Consider the following 21,259-nt stretch of genomic DNA (forward strand, 5'->3'; position numbering starts at 1 on the left):
CCCCCCTTGGACAGGGCTGCCCCTGCCGCCAACGCTGCCGGGAGCTTCTATGGGTGCTTGCCAGCCCTGTTTCTGCCGGCGGCTTCTGCGAGTGCTTGCCAGTCCTGTCCATGCTGTCATTGCTGCCACTGGCTTCAGGTGGCGCCCCTAAGACTCGAGAGGCATGGGTTGCCCATGGTAGGGAACAAGAGCGCCTTCGTTCCCAGTGGAAGTTTCCTGTCGGCAAGCCCTCCAGTCCACGTGGGGAACTATTTTGAAATAGCTGTTGCAGGTAGTTTCTTCACGTGGATGAGCAGCTGCTGTGTACACTGATGAACATGAGAGTGTGAAAAATCTCCTAAACTGCTGGGAAGTTCAGGATAGATTAGACTGGGGGTGGGCACTTCCTGGCACAGGTGCCAAGGTGGCATAAAAAGGCATTTTGCTTGACGTGTGCCTCGGGGAAGGGGCCAGGGTCCCTGCCATCTGCCCCAGCATGCCAACACCTTAGCAGCCAAGGTCGTGGGTGTTTTTGGCACCTTCATCCGGGGTCGGGACTCTTCCAGGCTGCAGCCTGTGGAAGCCACTTTTCTTTCACTTTTGCCCTAGCCGAAAAGGCTGTCCTGCTGCTGCTGCCCGGCTCCCCTCGGCTGGATGTTTCTGTGATCTTTCTTGATCAGAAACGAAGCTCTCTAAATAAGGAGCAAGGTGGGGGATGCCTGTGATCGCTGCTCCCAGCCCTGGCCGGTCCCAAGGCCAAGCTCCTCTACCTGGGGCTGGTGCCCGGCAGCAAGGCAGTCTTGAACGGGCGGAGGAGAGCCGGCCCCGCGGAGCTCGCCCTTCTCCCCGCCCGCAAGCAAAGCACCGGGTCACCGGAGCCAGCTCCCGGCCAGCCGCGTTGGGAGTGTGTCCCCCGCCCCTTCCTCCACCTCTTCCTCCCCCAAGCCCACGTGGCAGCTGGGCAGGGTGCTGCTGGCCCAGCCCGGCGGCACGACTCGGTTGGGGCAAGGTGAGCCGGGGGCCGGGGGGGCCGGGATCTGCACCCCTGCAGCGGCCGGGGGCGGCTGGATGGGGGGGAAGCCGGGCACGGGGAAGCTGCAGGTGCAAGTGCAGGTGTAGGTGCGTCCCGGATCCAGGAACCTGCTCCGGGGCGTGGGCTGCGGCGGGGGCGGGGCCGCCCGGTCCCGGCCCGTCTGCTCGCCCCGGGCATCCCGCACCAGGCACCTGCCCTCTGCAGCCTGGGAAAGCGCCTGCTCTCGGCTCCCACGCGGGGCTTTCCCCCGGAGCGGGGCCTCCCGCTGCGGCAGGTGGAGATGAGGAGGGTGCTGCACGAGCTCCACGCTTGGGCGCTTTCAGGAGCCGACTGGGCTGGGGTGGTTCAGCCCGCCTGGACGCAGTGACCTTGCGAGGCCGCTTCCAGCCCTGCTTCCCTATGGTGGCGGTGACTTTCTGCTTTATTTGGACTAGCGGGGGGGAAATGCTAGAGCGCGTCTTCTGTTAAAAAAAAAAAAAAAAAAAAAAAAAAAAAAAAGGTCTGGATGTATTTAACCCAGCCGATTCCTAGTTGACACCTCTGGGTTCTTCTCGGGAATGGTGCTGGCACGCCTCTGTGGAGTGGCATCCCACGGCACCCTTGAAAAGGACCCCCGCGTGCCGCCACACCCGGGTGAAAATCGCTGGAGTCTCCTCCCTTGCTTGCTTTGAGGGCCGAATGGCTGAGGGCCAGCAAAACTCGGGGGCATCCGAACCCCAAGCCTTCAGGCTTGGGCCTGCAAGTAGGATGCCCGCCGAAGGTTTTTGGAAACATTTGAAGCCCCAGGTGTGGGTGGGGGATGTTTGCTGGTAGTAGGGCCACTTATGGTTCTGGACTTATGGATTTGGAAGAAGTTTTGGCTAATTTGGCCTCGGATACAAATTAAAAAAAAAAAAAAAAATCACTCGGTGCAGAGGTGGGGTAAGAGCCCCTGCCCCAAAGAGCCTGCTAGAAAGGAAACGGGCTGTAGGAAGAAGGCATACACTTAGGCAGGAGGAACAATGGAGCAGGCACGTTCATCCTTTCCTTGGGTCTCATGAACTTTTTTCAGCAGGGTTTGGCTGTTGTGTGATCTTTCCAACAGAAAGTGCTGACTTGCTCTCCCTGTTTGGAGAAGCATAAATGCAAAGATGGGCCTGAGCTTTAAATGCTCAGACGTGCTCAAGGTTTCTAGGCGCCCTGGAGAAATATAATACTGACAGCACCTTTATCACCATCATCATCATTTCCAGTAGCAAGTTATGGCACGAGTGTAATGGTGTCAACGGTGATGGGTATCTTATAAATCACTTACAAAGAAATTAACAGCTTCCTTGGATTGTAAAACAAATATGCTACTTGAGAAAGTAAGGGTTTGCTCTCAATATGTAATATTCTGTTGTGTTTCTCCCCCTCCCCCCCGCCCCCCAAAAATGTGGACTAAAATAACAAGATGACATTGGATATCACTATGCAGGAACAACATTTTTGTACTGAACTCAGCACTGTTGTGTGCAGTATCATATTTAAGTTTATTGCTCTGACTGCTGTTTTATTTGTCTTTATTTCTTGTGGCCCCCAAAAATGTGGTGTGTTATAACAACTGGACCATGAGGAGGAGATAGGGAGTTTATTGAAAAGTGCTGTGGACTGTTGGACCCTATCATAAAAGAAGTCTAGAAAGCAGCAGCTCTGACGGGAAGGGAGCCCCTTCAGAAGTCATTGGACCACACACAGTTGTGTTTGGAAATGTGTTAACCTCTTGTCTTTAAAATCAGCCATCTGTTGAATAGTTTTAAAGGAGCTTCTGAGCCAAAATCGCTGCACTAACATGACAATTAATGAAACGTTCTCAGTCTGAAAAGGCGCAAAGGCAATCTGAGCTGCAGGCTGAGCTGTCGTGCCTGTAGACATGTCATTTTTAAGAATGTGCTTTTGCAGTTCCGTATGCAGCCATCTCACATTTTTAATTGTTTGTTACCCTGTAAACAAACCAAAAAATTAACTCATTATCTTTTTTTTCCTATGGATTTGTAATGGGTGTGTTCTCTCAGATACCCTGTCTGCTTCTCCAAGTGAATGCCATGAGGAAGTAGTGGTATGCATCACCATTTTATATGTTATTGATTTGTTTAGTATCTTTTGTTACAAACTTCTGGTGAAGGCCAGATCGATAACATTTCTAATTAGGTCTTCGTTTTATATTGGATGACAACAAGAATTACAGCTTGTTCTTGCAGATTAATCGGTGGTATGTGTAGCATAATATGTGTCAGCTGCAAGTAGTGACCTGGATAGCTCTTTTGTGGTGGTATTAGTATTTATGTATTTTGCTGTAACCTAGAAATCACAGGCAGTGCTCAGCAGTGTAACATGCAGACGAATGTTCCTGCCCCAAAGACCGTACGATTTAAGACCCTGATCTTTCAAAGATATGTGCATACCTGTTCTTACGTGCTGCGAGTGATTCAGTGGACTTTATTGGGGCTAATCGTATTCAAAATTAAGGCGGAAATGTTTGTCTCCCTTTCATTTACGTACTTTGCATAGTGTCCTAGATAAAGCAGTATCCCGGATTGCTTTCTCAAGTCAAATGAATGCAGCTATTAATGCTATACATATGCGCATAAATGATTGCAACATGAAACACCCCTATTACTATTTCAGCAATAGAGATGTATTGAAATGGTAGGATTTTTTTCTTAATTCAATTTTGTTTCCAGGGCCAAATCGATTCCAAATTAAGTTTCAAATTTTGAATGAGTAGAGCTCAGTCATTCAAGTCTGCGCTGGCTGACCCCTGCGAGAGTCTATAAATGCCTCCAAATGCGAGCATCTCAGCCACACAATTTATGGAGATGGGGAATTGCTTTCAGGCTTTTTCCCAGCTTGCTCCTTTCACCTTTTGGCTGGGGAAAGAGAGACCAGGGGGCATCTGAACCCCAAGACATCTGCGCTTTAGGCTTGCATGTAGGATGTCTGCTATGGAGTTAGGAGTAGCTGATGCCCCAGACTGATGAGTCTGGGAGGTAGGATACTCGCTGGTGATAGCGCCACACAGATTTGAATGTTTGAAATGGTAGGTAATAAGATGAGCTGATGCAGTGTCGTCTTATTTAGTGTCATGGGGCAAATCCTGGCAGCAGTAGTTGCAGGGGAGAAAGCTCTCAAACCAGCAAGGGAGAGAATGTGTGCGGGGAAAGAGAGAGAGACAAAGGTAGTGCTAAACAAGTGGAGGGACTAGAGAAGGAAGAGGATTTTTAAAACCAGGAGAGAGTAGAAAAGGGAAGGAAGTAAGGGAAGCAGGGGATTAAAACAAGAAGTCCAAAGTGTCCTGGACGAGGTTAAACCCCAGTTCTGCAGTGTGCAGCCCAGGGCTATAGCGCTTCATTTGCATGCTCTGAGTTTCAGAATTGGGGCCCTAGTGTGTGAGCAGATCTATTTCCATGTGGACAACCAGGGAAATGAGCAATTACTTCTTCACGTTCAAGGCTCACTGCAAGCATACTTTCACTGCCAGGAATGCAGGTCAGCTTTGCCCAAGCCAGTCCTCAGGTACCACAGTGAGAGTTAGGCACCTTGGACATTAAGACTGTGACAGGAACAAGGAAAGCAATGCTATATTTTGCTTGTTCCAGTTTGAACGACTCTTAAATGAAATGATTCTGGTGGTCTCAATGGACCTTTTACTAAACAAAACCTCTTGCCATTAAAGCGCAGCTGGATGCCTTGTGGGGTGCTTTGAAAATATTCCACTTAGAAGCAATTTTGTCTGCGTGTCAGGTATTTTCTTCCCTCCACTTTTTATTGCTGGGGCTATTGGCATATAAACACTGTCTTGGTTTCTTAAGAGTTCATCTGTTCCTGCTGCTTATTCCCTGTTTGAAGTCCCAATCGCTCTATAACAGCAACCAGTTGTGATATTGTAAAGGATTATTTGCTGCAATGTGTGGAATGAGCAGCCAGAAACCCACGAACTCTTAACTGCTTCACTGCTGCTTAACAGACCACATGCACTGGGTAACACAATGCTGCCTGTGCTGTCCATTGTGCCAGGTGAAGTAGGAAGCCCTCTGCATCAGAAGTGCTAGCATGGAAGAACAGCAGTTAAGCTCTTATTTATGTATTATTGGGCAACTTTAATTTTTGAGGCAGAGGCAGAATGAGAAAGGTAAGAGAGTTAATACACTGAGTTTGAGAGATGCAGGTTCCATTCCTGCCTTGGATACACACGTCCTGTGTGACCTTAGGCAATCGACTGAAATCTCTCTGGACCTCTGTTCCTGGAAAGTGTGACCATGACACTTCCTTTGTCTATCTGGTCTTTGTAAGTTGGGAGCTGTAGGTGCCAGTGACTGTCTGCCATGTGTTTGGGGATCCAACGTGCAAGGCGCTGTACAGTATCAACCATGACCTGTAAGCGTTATTGCAATATAAATAAAGAAATGTGCAGTGGCAGTTGGTCCTTTGTGTGTGTGTGTGTGTGTGTGTGTTAAGTAACTCCTCCTACCATGAGGTGAATTAATACACACACACGAGGAGATCCAAAGAAATCAACCTGTACCAAATTTAGGAACTAACAACAAATACTGCACAGGTCCAGTCAATTGTTATGCTTCTGTTAAACCCCGTACCCCAGCTTTTATTCGTTTGGTTTTTTCTGACTTGACTTTGGGGCACAGACCTATCAGGTTCTTCAACCCAGCTGTCATTGCCTTGCCTTCAGGCATGGTACAAGAAAGACCTATATCGAAGTCAGGATGAGGTTTTCTTATCTTCATTGTAAATGTGCTCTATTAGGATGAATGTGCCTGTTGAGAAGCAGCGCCTCTATCTCGCACGTAGGTGCCATGTCAAGGGTATGTTCTGAAAGGATGGTGCTGTTTAATTGCCAGATTTGTGCTTTTCTGATTCTGCAGAATAAGAAAATTGCAGTAACTCCCTCTCTTCTCTGCTGTGTCCCCTATGTATACACTAGGTATAACAAAACCATGAGTCCTCTTCAGCAGAAAATCCAGCATTGCAGGAATCTGGCTGGGACGAAGCTCCCCCCTATTTGTGATTGCTGTTATGACTGAACATCGGACATACGGATTAGTATGAAGGGCAGAACATTTCCTCCAAGTGACACCATGGCTACAAGAAGTGATGGGCATGTGCAGGAGCTGTTCCACGAGGAGGCACAACAGGTAGGTTGAAAAAGACCCTTCTTTTCAGATCACTCATCTCTGACATCCATTTCTAGCCCTTTCTGGAAGCAACACAAAGCGACAGCTCAGTGACACTCAAGTAGCAGATGTTTGCAGTTGACTGGGTCATGTAATTTAATCTAAAAATCTGAGTACTCTCCTGCTTGCTCCCAGGGCCACGTTGGAGAACCATTGTAAACTTCTGCTTGGGGTATGGTTGCATGCAATGTGGTACAGTTCACAGTATAAGCAGGCACTGCTTTGTAACAATCCTTCCTTGGGCAATCTGTCTGAGCTTGTTCTTTACAAGGGCAGCTCTGCTAACTTTCTGAAGATTGCTGCAATCTGCTGTTTGTAGACCCTTTTATTTTAAGTTACAGATGCAACGTGATGGTTCACAGTTTGAAGGAAAATTGCCAGAAATTGCAGGCATAATTGAGGTGCTAGCTAGCATGCAGCAGTTAGTCCTCTCATGTGGAATTAGGGTGTCAAGACTTGGTTTTAATCTTATCTATGTCTCTATTGACATAGAAACCTCATCATACAGACACCTTAGTAGTCATGGTAGAGGGAGTAGCGCCTCTTACTAAATAGCCAACAAATCATAACGATAAATTAGTAGAGACACTTTTAGATGCTGTTTCAGTTCCCTTAAAATGAGCAAAAACCCCCCCAATGACAACAATAAATGTGGCTAATTTACTAACCTGACCGTTTTCCTATGATGGGTCCAGTTACTGTAGGTCTTAGAGCGGGGTCAAATGATGCATCATGTTGTGCTTAGCAGTAGGCCAAAGCTTTTGACACATCTGCTTAGGGTTCAGTTACATTATTAGCTGCAGTTCAGTATATGTCTGCATTAGGGACATTGGTCTTCGTTATACTCTATGCCTAAATATTAGAGAAGTAATTTTTTTTTTTTTTTACCAAGAGATTATTTGCCTTAACATGTTGTCTTGTCTGACTTAAAGTTGGATCAAAATTGTTATGTAACTTTAGCTGAAATTTGGTGGGAGAAGACAGGGCAGATTCACAAAGCCAGTCAGGAAGAGGAGAAGGTAGAAACAGAGGTGGTTTTAATTCCCCTTTTCATGTAATAGCTGAACGGTTAGGCCACTCATCCCAGTTTTCTTGCAGAGGTGTTTTCTAGGGGCTTTGAACTCATACCTCCAACCTTCCAGGAGTGTACCCTGCCTGTACAGAGGGCATGAGCTATTGTGGCATGTGGCACACTCAGTCTTTCCTATTAATACGGTTCTATTTTGGGTAAAATACGTAAGTATTCATGTCCCACTGCCCGGGTGAATGTCCTGACCACCTTATCCCCCCTCAATAAATATTAAGGGCTGTATACAAATTGGAACAGTGCTAACAGAAGAGACTGAAGGAGATCAACCCTGAAAACTTCACAGCATGATAGTTAGGATCATGTCCTGAGCATTGGGACACTTGGTGATTTGGGTTTGGGTCTCTCTTATTTCTGGCGGCTGCCTTATATATTGGACCACATGGTGTTCTGCGATGGGTCTCCCTCAGTCTTGCCTGTTGGAGTTGCTCTGTGTTCTGCAAAGTACTTACACTCTTGATCGCTCAGTGAATATTTTAAGTGACTGAAGAGCAGTGGTCCCCAACCCATGGCCTGCAGGAGACATGTTGCTTGCAGGACTCTGATGTTGCTCACAGCCATAGAAAATTAGAAAGTTAAAACTGAGGCTAAGGGGTAAGGCAGAGTCTGATGTTTCTTGTAGCTCACTTAGTATTGCTACCTATGGGCCAGCAGAGCTTCTCTTCTGGTTAGAGCACTCTTTGGGGGGAAGAGGGGGTTCAGCCCCTGAGTTTTAATCCCTGCTGCATTGACTAATTCAATAAATATTTCATACAGAATGGAAGAGTGCCATAAGGATGTACTGTGAGGGCATCCCGCCTGTTCCAGAATACCCTGCTTGGCGGTAGCTAGCTAGGGGAAGCGGGGGAGATGTAGTTTCAAATCCTAAATGTGATGGAGGAAGGGGCTGAATCAAGTCTCCTACTTACCGGGTGAATGCCTTAGCTACCCAGTTCTCCCTTTTGTGAAAGATGTCTGAAATGGAACTGGAACATGTTGCGCCAAGTCCACTGAAATGTTGTATTTGGGGTAACACCCAGATGTTTTCAGATTTCCATTTTACCGGGAGAAACCAAAAACGAATGTCATTGTCACTTTGGAGCAAATGGCATTGTCACTTTGATCTGGCCCAAAAATGTATTGCACCCGCAGCCCAGTTACAGATATAACTGAAAGCAATATACCATGCACACTACAGGGCTTTTGTTATCACATTTTTGGCTTGGGCTGAGTTTTTGAAAAGCAAGTGGCCTAATGTTAGGTTCCTTGCTTTGCATTTGAGCAGAGTGGCCTGGTTTTGGGGGTTTGGGGGTTTTTTTTTCCCCCCAAACCCAGCCTTGCTGCGACAACTGTTCTTGCCATGTTCTCTACTCCCCAGTCCTTTGTCTTGTCAACCCCATGGAGAGACAGCGAGCTGGGCTCCGGTGCAGCCTCTGCAGAGTTGCTCACTCAGCCAGCGTACGAGCAAATCCAGCAGAGATTGGGGCTGCCCAGGTGACAGTGCCCCTGCTCATCTGACCTGCCGCACCTTTCTTTCTAGTGCTGATTTAGGAAGGGAAGCAACAGCCCACCACATCTTTCAGAAATGCAGACTGAGCTTGCAGGGCTGGTAGCGACAGAAAACTTCTTTCACATGTTCTTATTGTATGAGTTGATAATCACTGAGAGAAGACACCACTTCCTTGAATACAGACTCACTTTTCAGAGGAGGAGATATATACTGACCCATGCAAAGGCTGAATCAGAGTCCCTGGAGCCCGGTCAGACATCACGTTTTTCTCCTCAGCCCGCTGCCTCATTTTGTGTAAACTGCATGTGCCTGAAGCTGTTAAATAAGTGCATGATGTTCTTTGTTATATCCAGATTCGTTAGTGTAGGGCACCTCACAACCCTTATTCCCTAATATAAAACATCCCTCTATGCCTCCCTTAATGAGGAGTCTATAGAGGGGCAACTCCTGTGACATGCTGCACGTGGCTGATAAGCACAGACCTTGGGGCTTTTACGTCCGGCCTGGTTGCCTGAGGCCTTGTGACCCTGCATTTCTTCACATAAGATACAGGGTTGTGTTTTGTTTTTTTTTTCCCCCTGTGCTTCTATGTCACTTTGAACGAAGTTGAGGGAAGAGAACAGATTAAAGATCAGGCTGTGATGCTTCCTGTGAAACCTAGGGTGTTTCACGGCACTGCAGGACTCTGTAGATCTTAGTGGCTCTTGCCCACCAAGGAAGGCTCTCAGTGCTGTGTGTCTGCCTATTTTTTTCCGAGCTGCCCTCTCCCTACAGCTTTCCGGGGCTGAGTTCAGGTAAAGCGATGCTGTAGCATCTTTGAACAGAGCAGTCCTGCTTCAGGGGTCCCGGCAAGCCATCATCTACCCCACATCTGGAAGGCAGAATGGAAGGAACTGAAAGTTTCTCTTCCTTGTAGGTATCTCAAACACAGACCAAGCCCTGGTGGAAGATACAGCTGTTCGTCTGGGAGCCGGTGCTTTTTGGAACTTGGGATGGTGTCTTTACTTCTTGTATGATCAACATTTTCGGAGTAGTTCTTTTTCTGAGGACCGGCTGGCTAGTGGTGAGTAAAGCACAAATTGGGTGCACTTATACTGGCTTGTGCGGTAAGTTATTTCCCACCCCCGACAGCTGACTTTGCTTTTGTGCTTTCCTTTTCATATTGAGACTTTATTATATTGATTTACATTTCCTGGTTTCCTCCTGAAACACTAAAATTACTGCGTGGAAAACTGGCTGAAGCTTGGGCCGTTTTCGTGACTCCTCTCCAATGCATGGTTCGGCAAATAGGGAAGCCCATGTATACTGTTGTATCCAAATATAACTTTGCAGGTAAGATGTATTGCCATGGTTACACATCCTCTGCTGTCCTCCTCCAAGCAGCACTGAAGCAGGCGTATTTTTAATGTGTCAGTTTTAAATGGACTCCCTGCTGTCTTGAATGAAGGGCCTTTGATTATGGTGGCATTCTCCTTGCTATCGGAGGGAGTCCCATGCGTGGATCAAGAGGAGCATGTAGCTCAAGGTCAGGGCTTTGAAGAGCGACCCTGAGACCACAGCACAATGCAAGAGCCAGCCTTGCTCAATACACTCTGCTGTTCCTTACAATTTCCACTTAAGAAATGCTTCCCCAGGAAACGGTGGAGCTGGAGCTTCAGCTGGACTTAATGTCACATGCACAGCAGGCGTCTTCTTAAAATAACAAGGAGAAACTTTTAATGTAGTGCATTTATGTAACTCCTTTCATCTGAAAGGGAGCGTTTGCGCAGACAGATGCTGGGCCTGGTTCCGCTCTCCCGTCATAGTGTGGTGGATGAGGAGTTGCATCTCTGAAGACAATGCAATTACACAGTCTGGGAGAAGAATGAGCTCATAATAAAGAGGGATCATGTGAATCCTGTTTCTACTATTGGGATGAAATGGAGCAGCTGCTTAGAGGCACATAGCAGCACTGCAGATCAGTTTACGGCACAAGTGAAGAGGCGCACCATATCCAGCTGAATCCTTAGGGGAAATACCAGCTACGTACAGGGAGCCTACTCCTGATGGGTGTTGGGCACCTTGGCTCCCATGAGCAACCACTTTAACTCTTGTCACGCTGTGTAATCACTGGGAATTGTGGCTAATTTCAAAGGGTTTTCATAATCCCTTTATCCACTCCTATTTGCCTCTATCTGAAAGAATTACTGATTGTGTAGTCAGTTTAAAAAAAAAAAAAGAATAGAAAACTTGGGAAAAAAAGAAATGGGCCATGATTAAAAATAATAGAATTGGGCGGTGAAGTCATCGTAGCTTCACAAAGGGACAAGGTTCACTTGCTCTGGTCTGGGTGGAAGAGCAGAGCTTTCAACTGTGCATTTTTCAGGGAGGGCCCATTTTTCAGGGGCCCATCCTATATATTTGTACATCACCAAATGCAGCGCAGGCCCTGATCAGCGTTGGAGGTCTTTAGACATGTCTAGAAATGCTAAATAACAATGGTAGTAACACACTGGCTGCTAACTCAGAAATGTGAAGCATAATATGGTTGCAACTAAGCTTCAGCATGACCGCTTTCTCCCCTCTTTGCTCCGCGTGCTGCCTTTATCCCCGGGTGTGGCATTCCACCCTGGGATGAACTGCAAGGATGAATTACAGCTTTCGCTCTGTGGTGTTAACCATTTCTTCTCTAGGACCTCTGGAATTGCTCACTCCTACCAGTTGCATACCCGACATCAACCTCTTCTCGATATTTAATACAAATTGCTACTGAGATTTTTATTTTTGAAGTTTAAACAGTCTGCAAACTATGCCGTATTCACCTGAGAATAAATAATTGAGGCAAGAAAGCAATTGTTCCTTGGGGGAAAAAAAAAAGTTAGTTCACAGGGGTTTGGGCAATGTAGACCCAGCCAACAGCTGCATTTGTAATGAGCCTTGGCTCTTTTCCCCGCTGATCCGATAAAACCACTGTCTAAAACAGCAGGACACTGAAACGAAGTAGGATTTTATGATGGTAGCAACATCTTGGATACGTTTCTGTATTAAAAAAAAAAAAAAAAAAAAAAGATCTGGGACAAAGACCAGCACAAAACAAAAGCAGCAGCCACTCAGCAGTGATAAGAAACAAAATGGCTCCAGTGGCCAACCCATCATTGGAGATGAGCATCCCGGGAGTGGATAGAGAAAACGCAGCCAGCTTTGGGAAAAGCGTGGCGCAGAATCTCACTATAGTAGTGGCAGAGGAAAGCAGCTCCAAGGCCACGCTCCTCTCTGCCTTGTGTCCTGGAGGAGACTTCTTAAATAAAGTGACCAAAACCTGAGAGACTCTTTTAGCAATTACAACAGTATGAGGAACAAGCAGATGGCAATGAGAACAGGGGTCACAGGAGAAGCACTTGAATGCTAGCAGTCCCTAGAGGTGCTAACCAGCCTAATCTTATTTTGCTTTTGGAAAGCAGGAGTCCCACGAGATGAGAAATTCCAGCTAAATATGGCAACCGCAAACTGGCGGGATATGCAGTAGGCTGGCCCTGAAAGCTGCAGCCAGTGGGGGACCAAGAACCTGGCCCGATCTGGTTCCACAGCTCCAAAGTTAGATAAACTGATTTAGCTGCTGCAGCTGTTACTGGCACTGTGGTGCATGATGGCAAAAACACTGCTTTTTTCTGGGAAGAGTTGGATTTCCTTGTAACTTTCTAAAAAGAAGCATTCTCCAGCTTGGAATGTAGATGACCTCCCCTCCCATGTACAACGTCATAGCACCCCTATGGCGACTGCAGCAGTTGGGCTGGCGGATAAATAGGGCGACGATAGTCTCAGTTTGGCCGGGGCACTCCTGGATTCCACAGGCCAGTTGCAGGTGGTTGGTGAAAAGTCCCAGGCCGGAGTCTGGAGGGGTGATAGAGCAGCATTGGTGCACCAGGCAGGCACCGCTGGTGCTATTTGGGAGCAAGGATGTGCCATATGCCGGAGGGGATGGTGTCTGCTCCAATCAATCTACCTTGCTCCTGCACAGCAGCAGCAGTGCCTGCCCAGCCACCCGCTTAGTGCACCATGCCGCTCCGCCTCCCAGCTGGATTGATTCCAGCTTGGGATTTCTGACCAACTGGCCAGGACCAGTCTACAGAATCGGGGAATGTTTTGGCAAAACTGGGACGTATGGTCACCCTGTGGATGAAGGATCCTCTAAAATAATTTGCTTCGTTTGTGTCTTTGTTATTCTGCCTGTCACGCTCAAAAAACCCTATTTGCACTCACTTTTCTGGACTTTTAGTGATGGATTTCAGTTACTTATGGGGTCCTCTCAGTATCTGAGCAAAAATCATCCCTTAACACCTTTACTTTAACTTTAACCCAAACACCCTTACCAAGGTGAAGCAGAGAATAGATGGCAATTGAATGCAGAAAGAATGGCAAGAGTAAGATTAAACGAAACAGATGAGCAAAGAGGATGTCTTAGAAGAGATGCAATGGAAAGGCAAAGGGGTCACAGAAACAATAGAAGACAGGCTGAAAGAGTAGACAACACTAGATTCACTGAAGACGAGATTGAGGAACATAGTTGTGGATTGATGAATGTGGTGTGCCAGTTTTGTAACTCTTTAAACTTCCAAGCTGAAAGACCATCAGATGGCCAATTCTGGAGTTGTTGTCATCAGGGTAAAGTGATTCTGCCTCCAAGAAGGCTGTTTCCGAAGTATTTTTGGGATCTGATGACACATCAGAACAGCGAGCATTACCAGAACTTTAAAACAAACATTTGATCACACAACAGTGCATTGCCTGTTGAGCGAAGATCATTGTGACAAGATGTACGATTCACGGACTGTGTGGAAGATTGAATCCAAATGCACCATGCATGGAGAACCATCAGTGTCTGAAGAAATAGCCGAAGGAGTTTAGAGAGGAGACGCTTGGAAATGTTGATGGATACCTGTTGTATAGAAGACCAGGCAGAACAGCTTAAGTTGGTAGACACAGTGGATAACAGAAATGTGGTACCTTATAACAAGTAGCCTATTTTTGCCCATCGTTTTTTGACAGGCGTTTATGCTAGTTTAAGGTATATTTAGGAATTACTTTGTGCAGCTTAACGGTTGGGAGCAAGGATAAGAAGCCACCACTATGTGACCAGGTTGCTGGTTTTGGGCTTATGCTCTAGGACAAGTAATGAAGCAACTCACAGGAGGTTTGTTCAACTTGATACCACTAAAAGGAGATATACAATTCTCCAGTTGCAGACCATTGAGCAAGCCTGCTTGAAAGGTTAGGAATGTGTCTTTGTCATCTGAGGAAGGCTGGGAGTGCAAATGGGTGTGGACTGAGTGCTTGCACATCTTCATTATCATTATTAGTATTTGTATAGTAGGGGGTATAGGAGTGGAGCTGGATAACATTTTTCTTCTGAAAGTTGTTGTTTTTTTTTAACCTCAGATTTGGCAAATCCTGAAAAGTTTCACAAATTAATCTTGTTTTTTCGGTTGTGGGGAGGTTGAAGGAGGAAAACATGAAAAAGTAGAAATGTTTCCTTTTACATTTTTAAAGGAAAGGAAACATTACACTTCTTTGTTTATTTGAAATTTTTTGTTTTAAATTTTTCATCGGATTTTTTTTTTTTAAAGTCTTTGAATGATCCCAAACAAAGCCAGTGGCATAACGAGGGGTGAGCAACTGTAGCACCTGCCCCAGCTATTCATTTTTAGAGCGGGTGCAGAAACAGCCAGCAACCTCTGCCATTGCCAGCCCAGCTCCTGGCATTGCTGCTGCCACCCACGGTGCAGACCCTGGTAGTTACACCTCAGAACAAACCATTTAGTTGGAGTTGAACAGACTCTGCCATTTGATCCAACGTGTATTTTTTTTCTCTTAATTTTCAAAACAAGCAGAACTAAGAACCTGAATCATGGACAGGGTCCCATTTGTGGTAGGTTCTGCATGGGCCCAGGAGAAAGAAAGAAAGGGAAAAAAAAAAGGTGGTTTCTGCCTCAAACTGCTTACCATGTTTCAAAAATAACATAATTAACACTTGTTCCTTTGGTTGCCGCATTTGTAGACAAAGTTTTAAAAAAAAATCTGAATATAAATACTCCAAAATGAATAGACAAAATGTGTTACAAGTCAATGGGAATCTTATTTTAAGTTGGTAGGTCCTTTTTCTCCCTTGAATACTTTTCCTTGTATGCTACAGTATCTTTGTTTCTCCATTACAGGGAAACACCGGGATATTAATGGGCATGTTTTTGGTGTCCTTTGTTGTCTTGGTTGCCCTGGTAACAGTCTTGTCTGGAATTGGAGTTTGTGAGCGATGCAGCATCGGAAGTGGAGGAGTCTATTCCATGATTTCTACTGTCCTCGGTGGCCAAGTTGGAGGGACCATTGGCCTCCTTTATATTTTTGGCCAGGTAAAGAAGTTTCTAATAGAAAAATACTGCAAGCCAAGCCTTAGTGTTTTTGTTCCCTACTGTAGGGTAAAAAGATGCTCCCACTGAGATGGGTGACATGGAAAAGCACAGCAGAAGCTTATAATCCCATTCTTCCCAGTAAGGTAGGGCTTCTTACCACGCACTTTAGCTTAGAGTCTAGGGTTGGGCAAAATGTGGCCCGGGAGCCGGATGTGGCCTGCCAGGCCATTCTATCCGGCCCGCGGGGCCCCTAAAAAATGTAGAAAATTAATATTTATCTGCCCTGTGCTGCCTGTCATGTGGCCCTCGATGGCTTGCCAAAACTCAATAAGCGTCCCTCTGCCCAAAATAATTGCCCGCCTGTGGCTTAGACAATGTTCCAGACAGCCAAAGAACAAGAGGGAGGGAAATGTCTTCTGCACCCCAGCGTTTGAACAGTGGGAATGCTGATAATTAGGCTGACAAGCTGATGTTCTCCATGTGTATGGAAGAACTGATACTGTCTGAATTGTCTCTGAATACGTTCATGGGAACAATGACTGAAATGATGTGAAACACAAAAATGCTCTAGTTAATAAGATCTGTTGAGTAAGAAAGGCCCTTTCTAAAAACAAGATGACAAACAGAAGTGACCAAGTAAAGAACATGCAAAATGTGTTTAAAACGTGTGCCAGTGGCTTGTCACCGAGCAGAGTGAAGCGGGTAATATAAGCACGTGGCCAGAAGAGGTCATACACAAAATAGTGTATAGGCAATTAGGTGAAAGGAGCTAGAGAGCTGGCTGGGCAGGAGGTAATGGGTAGCTGTCTGACTTCATGAAACCAGAAAGTTGCAGCTTGTTCGTTTTCAGAGAAGCCCTTATTTGCTAATGACGTGGTACATAGAGGTCAGAGGGTTAATAAGCACAAACATCCAAGCCTAATAATGGAAAAGTGGTGATTAAGTGAAAAACCAGTAAAGGTGTTAGAAGCATCAGCAAATATAACACCCAGAGAAGAATTCTGTATTTTACTTATTTGAATGCACTAGCTTGCAGCTCTCTCTCAAATTTTGGCAAATGGGGGGGGAAAAAGTCCATATTAAATAGAGTCAACTGTAAATGCAGCCACCTAAAAGTCCTGCACATATAGTGAAATGAGTTCCTGTAACATTTTCCCTTTCAGCTCACCAGTCAACCCCTGCCTGAGAGAGCAATTCATAGAAAATCAATTTGAAGGTTTGTGGAAGGGGGCCGGCAGTCCATTAGCAGTGCAATGCTATGTCCCGAAGAGGATGCGTTTCACTTCTCCATCAGTTAGGGTAGTCCTTTCTCTAACTGGTTAGGGCAGTCGTTCCTGAACTGTGGTCTGCAGAGCATTGATGGTCCAGGGGAAATCTGTAGCTCATGCTGAGCCCCGTTTGCCTATACAGCATTTTCAATTTACAGCACAATGGAAGGCGTCAGGGGGATATTTTGAGGGTTGACAGCAGCCTGTTGGCCCCAAGCAGCCTGGGAGCTGCTAGATTAGAGAATACTTTGTGCCATTTGGGGGTATGAAGGAAAATCCTGATTTTGCAGTTAAATCGCCATGAGCAGGCACGTTGAAACTGGTGGTGCCAGCTCTGGATAGGCTGCAAAGCTCAGTTGAAAAGATAAGGGCTAGAGGTCTGGTGTCCCGACCAGTCCTTCGAGTAAGAGCTACTTGTGCAAGCAAGGCGTTTCAGGCCCCAGCTCTAAAACAGCTCTGTTTTAAAAGCAAAAATATAGATAGCACTTGTGTCAGGAGCAGTAGATGCTTAAAATCAGTTATGCTGTTTGAGAAGCTGAGTTTATTATGGCTCACAAAAAAACCATCTCGAGAGACTTGTTTTCTACTGAAATATTTGGCCTAGAAATTTGTTTCTGATTTTCAAGGTGGTTTAGTTCAAAGCATTTAAAAAATGAACCCTTTCCATTGTGCCTTCATGAGATAATTGTCTCCACTTTATAATAGGTAGCAAGTCCTTCATGGCCATAGAAATGTTTCATTCTTCTGATGAGTGCGCTTCTTTACAAAGGAAAGGCGGACTATTGCTACAAGGACTCGTACAATGTTGAGACTATTAGAGGCTACTTCTTTTTCTCTGGTCCCACCAAAGCATTCTTTTAAATGTGTGCATCTCCTACTTTGATGGTCTCTCCAATCAATTGCATGGCACTTTTTCATGCCTTCCTGGCTGTCTCTCTTGTGTTAGAGGTTTCAGATGTCAATGGATTCTGTTTGGGGTTTGGTTCCACTTCAGGTCCTAAATGCATTACATCTTCAGTGCTGTTAACTGTGCACATTGAAGGCCAAAATTAAGCATGTGCAATTTCCACGTATTCTGAACTGCGCTGCTCTTCAGCTGGTGTGAAGCATTGTATCCCCTCTGAAGTCAGTGCATCTGGATTGATTTACAGCAGGCCTCTGGCCTGTTAATCCCTGACCCAACTCTTGCTGAAGCCAGTGGAAGTTTTTCTTCGACCTCTCTGGAAGTTGGGGTGCGGTGCTTGTCACTAATTGGCCTGTGTGCTTGTGCAGTTCTAATGGCACCCCTTGTTGGGTCTTGGGGATCACTATAAAAGCCTGAACCTCCGTCACTTGGGTGAAAGGACCAAGTCCATAAGCTTGGAGAAGTAGCAGATTCAAACCTCTATTCATGCTGTAGCCATGAGACAGGATAAAAAGCCGTACTTTGTTAGCTACTGCAGAAGCTCATCCCAAGCTTGAAAAACCCCTGGTAGTTCAAATCAGCACATGGGCCACCACTGATGCCTACATGTGTATGCATGTTGAGGTTTCACGCCTTTCAGTTTGATACACGCCAGTGCATACAAGTAACTGCACATGCCTGACTTCAGATCAGATGGTTGGTGTGAGCCACATATTGAAAAGTACCATCAAAAAGTCAGGCGTAATGAGACAGTGGGACGTTTCAGAGAGGTGCACCGTGACTAAAAGTCCTTTTCCCCCTCCTAATCCAGCAACGTTCCCACGTTTGGTGGGAAATGGGGCAGACTAGGGAATGGGGGCTGGAGAATAGAAAAGAAGGAAGGAAGGAGAGAAGATTGGTTGGGCCTGTATCATCTCTCAAATATCATTTGAGGCCTTAACCTGCCTGGGACTCCTTAAGGTTCGGATATCCATTCCTGTGAGCACACAGCCCGCCAGAGAAGAATAGGCATCCTTTCCCTCATCAAGAAAAATAAACAGGTCTCCCTAGAGTTTGGGGAACACGCACTGCTCAGTACAGGCTGCCTCTCAGCAATAAGACCGGTGAAACATCAACTTTTACATCCAAACTAAATACGAACTAAACACCTTGAGAAAATAAAGGGAGATGCACTTGGTTATTGTTTTAGGAGGTGGTTTAAGCAGGACTCTGCATGTCAGCGAAAGAAAAGAAACCAAGGAAGTTGAGAGGCATGCTCTTATTTTATGCTGTAGTTGTGGCCCGCGTGCTTTCTTTCCGAGTGTCGTTCAGGATGTGCACACAGTCTCTTTTATGTCACCATGTCCTTCTCTGTGCTTGTGGATTCATCCAGGATGAATTAGAGCTGGTTATAGGGGCTGTATTGGCAGCTTGAGAGCCCAAAGTTCCTTACTCCCAAGAACAGGTACAAGTTTCTTGTGCTATTCTGCCATGAATAGCACAAGAAACTTTGCTCGTGCTCAGCACGAAACTTTGTCTCGTGCTCAGTCTCCTTGTTGTAGGGATTCCTTTCCTTTTTTAAAGAAACAGTGGGTGTTGCATCAACTTTCAAGCTATTTGTCAGCAGTGGGGCTCAAGCTAAGGCCTCTGGATCCCAAAGTGTGTGCCTCTGCTGCCAGAACTAAAAGGCCTGGGGTGATCCAGGGACAGATCCAGGATTTTGCAAAGTGAGGTGCAGGAACAGCCATCTGTGCTGTAGGGGCGCCTGCATCCCCTGCTCCCAGCTTCCTCCCCTCTCCCCCACACACTGGTCCAGGCGGAGCCTCTGGGGACCTTTTCAAGTCCTCAAAGCAAGTGAAGATCTCCTCCTTGCTGTGAGGCACATCTCCTTCCTCTCCCCTTCCCCTCATTCCTCCACCTGCCTCTGTTGCTTTCTTTGCTGTCCCAGGGGCTGGGGAAGCTTCAGAGCTGCTCCTGCCCACGCCAGCTGGGCTGCACAGAGGCTGGGTTCACCTGGGACAGCAGCAGTGGTAATGGGTGGAGGGTTGGGTTCTCCCATCCTGTCTGGTCCCCCGGGAGAGAGCAGTGTGGGTTACGTGAATAAGGATACAGGTCGAGGGGGGCAAGGTGGCACCTTAGAAACTAACTGGTTCAGGGAGGCCTAAGCTTTCATAGATGATAACCTACTTCATCAGCTTGATCCTGTCCACTAGGAAGTTGCCTGATCTTGCCAGGCCTCTCTTACATTGTCAGATCTAACAACCTTCAGTGGATACCAACTTGGACTGGATTCATCCTAGCAAGTGAGATGTCTCTACTTTCTCACCAGTCCTCTGAGCCATCCATCATCTTCCTTCTTTAATCCTTAGCTGTCCACTTAAGGGCAGATTTATGATTCAGTGTCCTTTAGTGTGTTGCAGGTGCAATGTATGTGACCGGCTTTGCGGAGTCCATCTCTGACTTACTGAATCTCAGTAACATTTGGGCAGTTCGAGGCATTTCTCTGGCAGTCCTCCTTGGCCTACTTGGTATTAACCTGGCTGGTGTTAAATGGATAATCCGACTACAGCTGTTGCTGCTCTTTCTGCTTGCTGTTTCCACGCTGGACTTTGTCATCGGATCATTCACACACCTGGATCCAGGTAACGCTTTTCAGAAGGTTCATATTTATGATGGCTGTATTGTAGCATGTGTTTAAATGTTTCTTCTTCATCACTTACGTGTATGAATTTAAAATTTGGATAAAAATATTGTCTGATTTCCAGATGAAGGTTTAGAAACACCTAAGTGATGCCATGGATTGGGATTTTTAATGCCTAATTAGTTTTGGTTCTTAATTGTATGCATCAATGTTTAAAAGTGTTATCACTAATCTCTTACGGGTGCTTAGTTTCCAAAGGCTGACAATAGAAAGCTACCTCTATTAACACAGTTGCTATTTCTAGTGTTCTCTTATTTATAAAGGTTTTCTCCAAGAAAACTGAGGATTAAAGACTTATTTTAAAAGATTTTCTTCCCGATGCGATACCTGTGACATCACTTAAACAGTAAAAGCCTAAGCGGATCATGAGTTGCATTACCAAGTACCAAACAGTTTGGACAATACCAACCATGTTGTTTAATTGTTTCCTTGCGTTCCCCCATTTGTCTTTCTCTAGCCACCCATTGTCTCTTGTCTTATACTTTGGTTGTACATTTGTTTCAGAGCTTGTCTTTTATTTTAGTTTTTGTTTGTACGGTATGGGCTTGGTCGATGCCTGGATAATCGTAATTATCACAAGGAAAATATACCATTTACCATGCAAAAATCCTATAAATATTTAGAGAATGCTTCTTAAGTTGTTTTTTTGAGTCTGTTAGATCAGCTACTTACCAATACATTTGGTACTGTTGGAGCAGGATAAAATATCATCAAGAAAATGCAAAATGTTCAGAAGTTGAACACTTTGAAATGTTGTTGTGATCAATATAGGCTTCTTTGGGGTGAACTTCTGCCCTGAAAAGAATCACTTTTGATGGGAGAGGTGGATAGAGAAGTAAAAATTGGGTGGGATCAGGAGGGATTGGTGTTTGAAGTGCATTGCAGTGAAAGGATGGGTCTTGACTGTATCTTGTTCAATCTGGTTTTAAATCTTCCAGTTCTTCTACTGCTTCCCCCAAGAGATTCTTCCAAGCCCTAATAGATTTAGGCCATGATCCTGTAATGCCAGGGGGAGGGGGAGTGTAATTATCCAGACAGAAGGTGTCACTTCATCTTAATTGCCCCCATACCCAAATACTTTGCAGTAGGCTTTTATAACCGACCAAGCAACTTTTCTTCATTTGTCTTTAGTTTTGCTTTCAGCCTTAACAATAAAAAAAAGAAAAGGTGACTGCTGGAAAAGGGAAAGGAAGATGAGTCACCTTGTAAATATTCATAACGCAGCTGGT

The 21,259-nt window shown here is 45.8% G+C and overlaps 1 protein-coding gene across 5 annotated transcripts in view; it reads left to right on the forward strand.

Annotated features, from left to right (window-relative positions):
* Positions 1-385: 385 nt before the first annotated feature.
* SLC12A8 (solute carrier family 12 member 8) overlaps positions 386-21,259 on the forward strand; it is an 88,374-nt gene continuing 67,500 nt past the window's right edge. For 2 of the 5 annotated variants that reach the window (XM_014517042.2, XM_025196960.1), the window contains exons 1-5: positions 695-988; positions 5,970-6,180; positions 9,712-9,858; positions 14,987-15,178; positions 19,740-19,971. In XM_014517042.2, the coding sequence (XP_014372528.1) occupies positions 6,091-6,180; positions 9,712-9,858; positions 14,987-15,178; positions 19,740-19,971 (661 nt within the window). In that variant the 5' untranslated portion in view covers positions 695-988; positions 5,970-6,090. The other 3 variants (XM_025196958.1, XM_025196959.1, XM_025196957.1) reach the window with 3 other exon arrangements.

This window comes from Alligator sinensis, unplaced genomic scaffold (genome assembly GCF_000455745.1).
Source record: "Alligator sinensis unplaced genomic scaffold, ASM45574v1 scaffold4_1, whole genome shotgun sequence".
Taxonomy (NCBI): Eukaryota; Metazoa; Chordata; order Crocodylia; family Alligatoridae; genus Alligator; species Alligator sinensis.